At 39.8% G+C, this 12,284-nt stretch overlaps 1 protein-coding gene across 2 annotated transcripts in view; it reads right to left on the bottom strand.

Moving 5' to 3' along the window:
* The window catches only part of cadpsb (Ca2+-dependent activator protein for secretion b), a 68,327-nt gene extending 57,287 nt beyond the window's left edge, over nt 1-11,040 (bottom strand). For both annotated transcript variants that reach the window (XM_030729473.1, XM_030729472.1), the window contains exon 1: nt 10,510-11,040. In XM_030729473.1, coding sequence (XP_030585333.1) covers nt 10,510-10,842 — 333 coding nt within the window. In that variant the 5' untranslated portion in view covers nt 10,843-11,040. The remainder of the gene's footprint in view (nt 1-10,509) is intronic.
* Between the last annotated feature and the right edge of the window lie 1,244 nt (nt 11,041-12,284).

Genomic DNA, 12,284 nt, shown 5'->3' with positions numbered 1-12,284 from the left:
CCTTTTGTTCCATTTTCTGTCAAGATGATTCCACACTGCTTTATTAATGTTGAGGTCCAGGCTCTGAGGAGGCCAGTCCATGACTGATGGTTTTCCACTGTGTGTTTTTGTATCCACGTATGCTTTTACTCATTGTCAGTGTGTTTGGGATCATTGTCATGCTGACTGTTGTTAATCAGATGCTTCCCAAATGGTATTGCATGGTGGACCAAATTCTGAGGGTGCTTTTCAGGTAGCTCCACATGCTTGATTTGGCAGATTTATGCTGGATGGCTTTCCTGATGCAACCCCCAAGGAATTTATACCTGTGTAAAGCTTTACACTATGGAACCACACTTTTCTGCATCATAACTCTATCAATTAAGACAAGATCAGCACCACTGGCTGAAATGCAGTCCCAAGTCATGACAGAGCCTCCACGGTGTTTCTCAGCTAGCTGTAGACACTCACTTTTGTATCTCTCACTTGTTCTCTGTACATAATGACATTTTAAGGCAAAAATTCATCATTCATCACAGACCTGTTGCCACTGATTTTCAGTCCAGTTCTTGTGTAATTTGCCATACCTCAGCCTTTTGCCCTGTTTCCCTTCCTTAAGAATGGCTTCTTGACAGCAACCCTTCCACTGAGACCATTTCTGATGAAGCTTCAGTGAACAGTAGATGGATCAACTGAAGGGCCAAATGCATTTCTCAGATCCTGACTTTCAGATACTGTTCATCTGCTGTAGATAGTTTTTCCTCAATTTTTTTATAATTACACACTGCACACCAGGTTATGACAAATTTTCAGCTAATAGCTCTTTGGGAATCACTTTGTGCTAAAATACTATTTTATGCCTGTCAAACTGTTATTTTTGGTAGACTAAATTAAATAAATGAGAACAAAGTGCCCAAAGATACAATTTAAAATTGGTTCTTTACTAAGTTATCTGTTATGTGTAGACACAACACTGGGTCATCCTTTTTACTTTTGTATGATTCACAGGTCAGTGTTAAGCAGCTTAACAAACAAACAAAAAAACATTCCCCTGAAACTGTTCAGGAACAAGGACTAGACTGAAAATGAGGGGGAAAGCAGCCAATGTCCAAAGAAAAACTGAAAGCGCTTCAGAAAGCCTGTAGAACTCAGCTCAAGAGCACTTTATTTTTTTTTTAAATGACAAAGACTGAAGTTAAATATAAAGAAATGAGTGGTGGGTCAAGACTGTAACATAGTATTCAGCTTTTATCAACATGTGAAAAGAACTGAATGAGGGAAACACCAACTGATACTGTGTTATACAGTTACTGAATATCTGTAAGATTTAAATAATAATGATATTTCTGTTTTTAACCCTTACAGTAGATTAGTTTGATTCTAAGAACTGTGATCAACATACACACTAATATTACATTTTAAAAATGAACATCTGATGGTCACAAATTATCTGAGTGATAGTTGTCATATTGTGTAGTATTTTTTAAATAAAATGTAATTTACATATGCACTAATTTAACTATATGAGCTCTGATCTTAAACCAGCCGACACAGGGAGGTGTGAATTAAGTTTTCTACTGTTTTATCAACATGTGCAAAACTAAAGAAAATGCACATTATTGAGATTAGAGGTTGTATCAGATATCTGTCATCCTGAATGTGATTTGCAGTACAAGTTACATAACACCTCCGATTCTCAGTAAATCTTCAGTATCTAACAGTTATGATTCATATAGATATTTTTTTATCTCTTTGACATACTGAATTAACATGTCATCAGCTTGTGATGTATACTGTAGCTGCTATCCTTGCAGTGTTGGGAGGAGTGGAGTAATTAGCTAATTGAATGCAGTGTACTGTACTGGAGCTCGTGTAGTTTAGCACAATAAGGACTTTGCTTTGCTGACTCACACTTGACCATCTTAAAGTTATATAATGTCAGGGAAGGGGAAGTTAAATTAGGCTGCTTTCCAAAATTAAATGGTTGCAAAATAAATGGACAGGTTTCTGTGTTGGGCAGCGGTAAAACAGATGTGTAACTGATTCAGTAAAATAAGATTACTAGAGAAAGGGAGTTATATAAACTGAATGTTTCTATTATTTGCATCTGTTTGCCCTCTTTCGATGCTTGTGTTGGTTTTTAGCAAATACATTATCAGTGGTTCCTATCACCAAACAAGGTTATTCATTTTGCAGATGACCCCACCAGCCCACATCTGAGTAAACAGCAAACAAGAGTACGGGTGCAAGCGCTGTATCACAGCTGCGCAAAATCTATCAGCAGCAGGCCTCATCAAACACAAAACACCAACACTGAGTAGTGACTATGGTCACAAAACTACAATTATACACAAACACATACACGAGCTATTATGTCGAAACCAGACACGAACTCATAGATTTGTTCTGAAGTCACATGCACACACAGCATTGTGTGAGTAAATACCACTCTGCTGGTTTAGCAAACAGCCAGGTGCATACTCTGCAGCCAGAGCCTGACACACAGCAAACAGGGATAAAACAAGAGACTCTGGTTCTGTATAACCAGTCTTCACGGTGTTGTCATATTCAGGAGCTGTGGCGCTGCTGATATATTCAGAAAAACACTGTGTTCACAACCAGCAAAGTCTCTTCTAGTAAGTGTCATCCATTATCACACACCACCATCTCACAGGCAGCAGCCTGTTCTGCCGGTTCCTCATTTTGCTCATTCAGCTACTGAAATTAAATCCCTCAACAGAAATGACCATAAAACCGCATGAATATGAACATTCACAAACTTAAAATACTAAAGTTTTAATTCTCTTTGACAGATTTTGATTAGGTTCAGCTGATGATCTACGATTAAATGGGTATGTTTTGTACACTTGGCGACGATTTGATCAGTTTACATATGCATGAAAAATCAGAAAGAAGAGCCACAGATTTTTGTTGGGTGAATCTTGGTGAAACAAATGATGGAGGGCTGAATTAAATGATTAGTTTAATGGGAAACTGGAGGAATGTGACTTTGGAGTAATTTTAATATTAACACGGGAGATTTTTAAAGATATCACTTCGGGCCCTCAGAACTTGAGATATACATACACAATAATATTATAACTAAGCAGTTAAGCAAAAATTTGTTGTTTGGGTTTTTTCTTTCTTCTTTATTTTGTATTAAGCAGAATGAGGGCAACATACTGCAGTACCACTGCATTACTTTATACTGTAGAGCACACAAAGCTGACTGTGAATCAGTAACTCCATTGCTGGTGCATTACTCTCATTAAGAGTCTGCAACATAAATCCTTTTCCTACCAACCTCCCATCACAAATCACTTACTGTCTTCCTTTGTAATTTCTCTCACTTTCTCTCGCTCCTCCCCGTTTGCTTTCAGAGGTTATTATCTCAGAAGTTTCTTTGTTTGATGTTCAATAAGGTTTGTGTTGTGTGTTTTCACCAATAAGAAGCACAAGATGTGTTGAAAAAAAAGATCACACAGATTGCATTAATCAGGCTTTTGAAAAACTTTTGTAGAATTAGTGATAGGAGAGATCAACCTGCATCCAATATTTATTGACTGGGAAGGCTTAACAGTCTTCAACAACAAAGAAAATTATAGATTCAACATAAATCCATGCCCTGGGAGATGTTTTAACATTTTGCCACAGTATTTAAGTCTGTTTTTTATGTTGTTTTACTACTTTTTGAATGTTTTGTGAAACCTCTGTTACTTTACATCAATGTTACTGATCAAAGGAAGAATGCCTCGATAAGACTAAAAACATTCATGCTTGTTAGGGAGGGGCTGGTGTGGCAACTCTGTTTAATGCACTGGTTGCTTGAATATATGGCACCCATGATAAGAAACTCAGAATACCTGACATGCTGCCTCATGCCTGCTCCAGGCTGCTGTTTGTGCTCTTTATACCTCACTGAGAGTAATCAGAGAGTGGGAAGGAAAGGCTTATAGGAGAGCTGCAGTAATGGCCCTGCTATAGCTCTCCTGTCTTTAATGTGGAAAATCACCACTACTAATCTCTCTCTCTCAGTATCTCTCCTCATTGTGCTTTTCTTACTCATACCTGTGTAATTTTACTCTTTGAAGCAGTGTTTCATGGTGAACCCTATAACAGCACACATTTGCACCAACAACCTCTTGAGCCCTAAATAACCACCAACAGCTGCCTGACTTCTCATAGGGGACCTAACAATAATTTGACAGTGTGATGACATGCACCCGCACATACAGCACCAGTCAAACATTTGGACACGCTCACGAGAGCGCATCCAAACGTTCGACTGGCACTGTACTATCCATCAAAAGATTCAAAAAACTTCTCTCTTACAGTGATTATAACTTCCACAACACATAATCAGAATCTTATAATTACGAGAAAACTGTCTTGTAATTATGTCACAATTACAGTATAAGAAGAAAGTATGTGATTATAACCAAAAACGGGAAGCTGTTACAGTAGCTGATTTTATTTCATCCATGCTTGGTATGGTACACCTATAGGCTTGACTAAGTAATGCACCAGTCATTATGAATAATACTTTAACATTGCACATGTGCAATGTTAAAGTAGTGTTTTGCCAAATGCGCTGACCTGTTTTGATCTCGCTCTAGCAGACTACCAATCTCAGAATGAATTCTCAGTCTCTGCAAAGTTTGACAGGCATTATAAATACTGCAACTGCTGCAGTGTAAATGTCTACATTTGGCACAAAGTACAAATAGATCCCTGCTGCTTTCTTACACTACACTTCCAATAAAACGGTCTGTGGTTACTGGAAGCTTTTTGACTAGGGCTCAAACAATTTCTTGATTAATCAAAGAGTCCACTGATATAACAAATGGGAACTATTTTAGCATTTCCTTGATCATTAATCCTCTTTCAAACAAAAATGGAAACAAAATCACTAAGTTTAAGTCTTCTGACTGATAAAATGCCAATGTGCACTTGTTTTCACAAACTCACATGAGAATAAATTTAATACTGTAAATACAGCTTAGGCCTGCTTTTTGCCCTGTTATGGACCAAAATTATTAAATGTAAATAAAAGTAGTGCAGCAGTAGTTTTAATTATGATAAACTCAGTAAAAAAAACAAACAAACAAAAAAAAAAGACTTGTATAACCACAGTGAAAGTGATAAATGTAATGTAAGTGCTACTTTAGAATTGCTAATATTTGGTCCTCTCTCAACAAGCCAGCCCTTATTTTAGCCCTATTTTTTCCCAGTGGCTAATGTGCAGTACTGGGAGCAGGAATTAAAACTTATGCAGCAATTAAACAAAGACTCACACAGCCCTATTTAATTTGTGTCCATGGATGAATGCAGCATTGAAAGCAACTATTCTCAACCAGACAAATCTGCCTCACATCATGTTGATGGTTAGCATTTGTCTGCATAAATGTATCTGTTGCTTTGAAAAGGCAACAAGACTCCATAGCCTTGGTGACGACACATAAGACTATAATTAACAAGTACATCCTGTATTTTGAGAGCTGTCGAAGGAGAGAAAATCCTATGTGGGATACTGCTTTTAAGCCAGATCACACTCACGTCTTCCCACCTATGTGGATTAATCCCTCACATGATGCCATCCATACCAGCTATAAGCTCCCATCAATTCAAATGCAAGCACTCTGTGCTCTAGCATTTGCATTTTGGTAGCCTGTTTTGTGGGCACATGGCTGCCATGTGAGTATCATGCCAAAATGTTGGATTATTATTACAGCAAGTATTACTCAATTTGATCCTGTCCTGATTTCCTGCCTTCAAAGTGCAGTGCTGTTAGGAAAAGACATTGTTAGTATTCTGACAAATAAGATCTAAGCTTCCCCCCTTCGTTATGTCCCCATAGCGAGGATGTTTAATTTGAGAAGCTGTGATAATTTACACGTGGCTGCACAGATCGTGGGTGAGAGGGTATTTCACCTGCTGCTTTTCAGCTGTCACTTCTTCTGAATCCACGTGCATATCTGTCAATAAACACCTTTATTCTTCTATATTAGGGGTGCTGCTACTGAGTCTGCTGCTTAATGGGAGAGAACAATTTTTCCCATTACCAGCTTTCAAGCACTGATTGACGTGTTTTATTTTCAGCTCAAAGCTTGACTTTGCCACTGACAGCGAAGCTTCTGTTATTGTCAAAGGAGGCCCTTTTTTTTCAGGCAGAACACCATTTAGCGATCTTACATAATAATGCAAAGTATTTCAGTGCCATACTTGAGCTCTCCACTTTCTGCCACTGTGTTTTGCACATATGACTGTGTGTTTTATGGTTTCTTTCAATAGAAATAGAGGCAATATACATCTCACTGAGATAAGAGATAAATGCACACTACACATTACAGTTTTTCTAAAACCATGCAGTACACATGCATGTTGAGCTCCATCAAATATCTTTAATATCTGTAATAACCCTTCACAGTTTTAAATTTATACTATCCTTGTATGCTATTCTTTACAGAGTTCTTCTGAGGCAGTGTTGTTGCTTTTGTACTGTTAATCTTCTGTTTTTTGCCAAAGTTGAAGCTGTAAAATAAGAGTAAACTAAAAACTGAAACTCATCGTGATTCAAATTGATTTAGTTAACAAATCATTCGCATTTAATCATTAGTTATTATTAATCTCTGTCTCTCTTCCACAGCATGTCTTTTGTTCTGTCTCTCACCCCGCAGCCCCAACCGGTCACAGCAGATGACTGCCCCTCCCTGAGCCTGGTTCTGCTGGAGGTTTCTTCCTGTTAAAAGGGAGTTTTTCCTTCCCACTGTCGCCAAATGCTTCCTCATAGAGGGTTGTTTTGACTGTTTTCTCTGTAATTATTGTAGGGTCTTTACCTTACAATATGAAGTGCCTTGAGGTGACTGTTTGTTGTGATTTGGTGCTATGTAAATAAAATTAAACTGAATTGAATTAAAATAAACTATATTTTAAAGAAGTAAATAGGTGAAATTGTGTAGATTTTGCATTTACACAAACAGTAGCTGCTACTAACATAGGGATGTCTACTTGACAGTAAAGCAACTGCCTTCACAACATTTTGTTTGCATTCTTAACATAGTCATTCTTACCCTAACAAATATTCCCAAATATTCTAATGAAAGAATAAACCTAATTAAGCTTCATTTGTGTTGTTTTTCAAAAACACAAATGAAAAATTAGAGGTACTGGGGGAGAGGAAACTCACCATACATAAAGATCTGTTCCAAAAACAGCAGGTTGCCCGTGAGTGCATTGCAAAGCTGTGGTAATGGTTTATGATATTAGAACATGAAACAAAACAAAGCCTGGGTAAAAGTTGTTCACGGTTGGACTCCCACAGTTGTTTGCAAACACCTGTGTGGCAAACTTCAGTTTGTACTTCAGTCTAATTCAAATTCACATCACAGACCCTGCTGCACAATTCACAGCCCCTCGCCCTCACAGTATAAATGGCATACTGTACAGCTGAGCAAGGAGGAACTCTATTAAGTAAACCTGCTGGCAGATGAGCTGATTGGGTCAGATTATCTTTGAGGGAATCACACTTTGTAATTCACAAAAAAAAAAAAAACGAAACTGTGATCCATAAAAGAAAATATGCTTAGTTTGATTAATCAGACTGCAGATTGCAATTTCAGATTGCAAATGTTATTCTGCCACATTTTTAATCAAAGCAGAATCAAATACAAATAGCACAGTTTTAGTTCCTGTTTGTTTTGTGTTTCTTGTGCTTTGAGATACACACATCAGCCTATTAGCATGCTCTCACTCATACATACATGCGAACATTTGACAGATGTAATGTTTACTATGCTGAAGTCCAGCATGTTGGCATGCAAATGCATGCTTTAATAAACATTTGGTGACAATCTAATTAAAGGCCAAATACTTGATAAATGATATTTTAATTTTCTGACCCACAGACCAAATGACAAACTGGCCACTCAAAACATTTATTTTTGCATTACACATTGAAAACAAAGCAAAAACAAACCAACAGTAAATTTGTCATTTTACTCTATTGCCAGCGTGTCTTTAACTCCTCTGTGTGTGCAGTTTATGCAATTTATTCCCATTAAATGAAAGAGGTTTTTGCCCTCCGGGACCATCACAATGATGCTAAAATTTCATAATTTATACCACCACAATCTGTCTGTAACCTCAATACTTAACACATTCTCTGTGTGTGTCCCAAGATAGTTAGCCTTTTATGCAAACACATGTGTCACCACTCAATTATGCACATACACTCAGGCAGCAGTGAGCAGCAACAGCCTTCATGCTGCTGTTTTTTTAAGACATTGTTCAGACTGTACAGTAAAATATTTTTTGTACCCTGGAAAAGAGTCACCTTCCTGTTCCTGCCCTCATGGCTTATCTTCCACAAGGTTATGGCAACATACTCAAGAAGCAGCAGCGGAGCTTGCATAGTCTACAGCCTGGCCTGTTTCTCTGTGATAGCCCATCACTGCTGTTTGTGTGCCAGAGCTTCTAATAACGGATTATCATGGAGCTGCTCCACATGTTTTGCTGAGGCCTTTAAGTCTTTTCATTACAGAAATTGCTTCATCGTATTTCTGTGACTAATCTATAATAGCTAAAATTGTAATAGGCCACATATTAGATTGTGCCGCCAACACTGTGAGGAATTACCTTAATAAATTATTGTCTATGGACATCTGAGGAGCCCACATTCACAGGAGGTTCATGGCTCAGAGGAATCCATAGAAACATAATTGGACAAATGTTAAATATTCTTTTTGCAAAGAAATACATTGCATGATAAATTATTTCTCAATAGCCACCCAAGACAGAAATATAATTAAATGGCAGTTAAATGACGACCACTATACAACTCCATGACATTGTAAATGTACAAAACTGCCTAAAAGTAATCAACTTAGATTTAGTGCTCACTGTTGTTAATGGTTCTGAGTAATAAATCATCTTCATCAAGTGACTGGATTGAACCAATTAACTGTGATTTTTTTTTTTTTTTTTATGCATATGGATGGATGAAATCAAAAACAACAGCTAGACTGTGGGCAGACAGACACACTCTGAGTTCCTGGTTTGATTGTTTGTCCAGATATTCACTCACCCACAGCAGAGGATTGTGGCTGCCTGAGCTACCAGATATGAAAGTGCATTACTAGGCATGCATTAGACTATCAGTAACCTACGCTCAACAGACTACAAACAAACAAATGGATGGAAACGCTGCGGTTTACACCTCCTACATGGACTTGTGCATGAGTCAGCAGAAAATTCAGACCATATGGCTTAACAGTGACCAGAGGAAGTTGTCTGCACGTTAAATAAAAGCAGCACTTATAAATGAGATTTCCATGGTACTGTTTATGGTGTTAGAAATGAATGAGTGATCACCCTGTGATTAACTGAGATGAATGAATCTTCTGAAAGTCCCCCAACCACAGTGAATAACATCAACTTCTTCCTTCTGAGGAGAGATTCAAGAACCTGACACTCTCATGCAATGTGATGATTGGGTTTCAGTATTAAGGCAGCTCTAAATAAAGCATGCTCATCCCTATACATATACTTCTTAATTCATATTTGCCATAGAATACAAGCAGTCAGTGTGCATAAAGCAAGGGCAATAAACAGGGGGAATTGTCCTCACTAACAATCAGTTGAACGTTCCCTCAGCACAGTAGGGCCTGTGCATGGTGACTTTGACACTAAGGACAGCATGACCCAAAACTGGCATCAACATCAATGGACCAACACAGCACCGTGAGAAGCCAGGATGTGGGCCTTGTCCTTTACAGTAGCTAAGGTATATAAATCTCATAAGCTGGATGCTCTGTAAAACATAATAGTAAAAGAAAAAAAAACGTGTGAATGTAGAAAATGTTTCAATGCACTTAATTTTCTGCAGCCTGCTGAGAGGAGCCAAGATCAGAGAAGAGAAGAGAGGCTTTTAAGCTACCCTCCTCAAGAGGTCTGTGCCTAAAAGTCACCTTGGGAGGCCAAATTGACGGGATAAATGATGGCGCTAACGGGTTGGGGTTGGGTATCCGCCAAGAAGGCAGAACACAGATATACAGCTTAGATATACAGCTGCATATCTAATTGAAATCGGGACTTCGGTAAAAATGTAGGCCAACAAGGGCAATGACACTGTACCGTTGTGAACTGCCATCCACCATCTCCTGAACGCCCTTTCACTTATTGGGCTTGCTGGGCTGTGGGGCTGCTTTCATCTACGAGCTAGAGTGCTGGAGGAACATGGACTGCACTCAGCCTGCAGCTCTGCAGCACCATGAGTCCCTTCACTATCCTGAGCTCGAAGCACCTTTACTGTATATGCTCCTGTCATGCTCCAAAGATTTCAACATTTTGCGTCAAACAAACAAACTGTGTTCTCACTGGCACCGTGCTGTCTCCATGCTTATCAGATAGGGCCTAGTGGCCAAACCTGTGCTCTAGCTTATGTAGGTCATCAATGACACCATCTACGATACGAAAGGAGGCATTTCGTCATCATGTGGTTATTAATTATGCCTCTGCACCAGGGGCTCTTACCTTCTGCTGTCGCCTTGCCATATCTGTGGGCTGTTTTGCATTGAACGGGTAAGCGATGCATCGCATCACAAAAACATACAACTGCAGCTTCTTTTTGCGCTCTTCTTCCTCTCTGTGCAGCTTCTCCAGATCCTCCTTCTCCTCGCTGACGGCCGAGGGACTCGGGCTAGTCGGACGGGCACTGCTGCGGCTGCTGCTGGGCGCTAGTCCACCCGAGCTCTCGCTGGTCCTGCTCGGAGAGATGCGAGATCCGGCCTGGGGTGCCATTGCCTCTTTGCTTTCCTCCTCCACTATCCCATCAGATTCCTCCTCGCTGGACGACGGATCTAACATCTTGTTCTAGAAGTGATGCGACCCCTACAGATATCCTAACCTACTAATTGAGTTTTTTCGATATCCCCAGATGATGGCTGAGCCGCTGTCTTATCCGTGCATAGATATAAAGTAGAATATGCCTGAAGTCAAGATAGGGATAGGCCCTGGTTGTACTCGCTGTCTGAGGGATGTCAGCAGTACGAGTAATGCTGGAAGATGTATAGTCTGCTTCACACTGACTATTCTCCGCCTGCGCCGAGCACTCGTCGTTGCTTACGTATTTTCTGTGTTTTATTGGCCAGTCGCTGCTGCGGATGTGAGAGGGGGAGGTGAGAAGAGTCAGGGAGGAGGGGCGGAGGGAGAGTAGTGTACATATGAGGGGACGAGAGCAGCTTTTTTTCTTTTCTTTTTTTTTCGGTGAAAGCGGGAGATGGCCTCTCCCTTCCTGCCAGGCTGGGACCCGGTCGACGGGAGCTGGCCGTGGTCCTGAACCCAGAATCCTCAGAATAAAGAGCCGAGAATGAAGGATGCGCGTCTCCTCATTTACTGTAGCCCCTCATAACTTCATGCAGTGGCACACCTAAGATGGCTGCCACCGGATTTCTCTGATATTGTCACTGACTGAAATGGGGAACATTATGAAGTACATGAGCCGCGCACGGGATGCAGAGCAGTGGGTGTAAAACGCCATGTGCTGTAGAAGGGTGGGGTAGCAACACGGACTGAGCTGCCTTCTCTACCTCTCTGAAGCCTTCTGGTTCAGAAATTAATTGTTACAGCACGTGCTGGCATCCCCTGTCAGGAAATCTCACCACGTTGCAGCCACACAAGCTTTTCTTCCCCTAAACAGAGATTAATTATTCAAGATGAACAGATTCCCCTAGGTGTCTGACTCAGTGTTAGTTACTGCCCCAATGTGAATATGCAATATAACGCGCCGATCTTTAATATGAATCGCAGTTTAAAAGAAGAACAAAAAACAAAACAAAACAGTGTTTTGAATGTATTTCAACACATCTGTGCTGTAGTGGTTCATTTTGAGCGACACTAAGCTGTGATATTCTGCTGTGGCTTATGGGGGGGGGGGGGGGGGGGGGGGGGGGGGTTGTCACGTGATACTTTAAATCCTTCAGATACTACAATACTGCAAGCACAATCGAGCACATTTATATGAACTGTGGTTTGCTCTCCTCGTAAAGTGCTTTTTTCTTAATAAAAAAGAAAAAATAACACATTTTAGTCTCCCATCCAATATTTTTAACGTGTGCAGCGCTATATTTTATGTGTTTTCCATTTCCTTAACAAGATTTAAAAATAAACTCAAGTCCTCATGTCCTTTTTTTACAGGCAATTTTAACACCACACTGCTAATTTCAAACACTGATGCAGTTCAAGATAATCAGATAAAGATGACATCAGTCAGCATGCAGTGCGTTGATTTTAGTTTCTTACTACGAATA

This window comes from Archocentrus centrarchus, chromosome 5, assembly GCF_007364275.1.
Source record: "Archocentrus centrarchus isolate MPI-CPG fArcCen1 chromosome 5, fArcCen1, whole genome shotgun sequence".
Taxonomy (NCBI): domain Eukaryota; kingdom Metazoa; phylum Chordata; class Actinopteri; order Cichliformes; family Cichlidae; genus Archocentrus; species Archocentrus centrarchus.
This window is presented reverse-complemented; position numbering and strand designations above follow the sequence as displayed.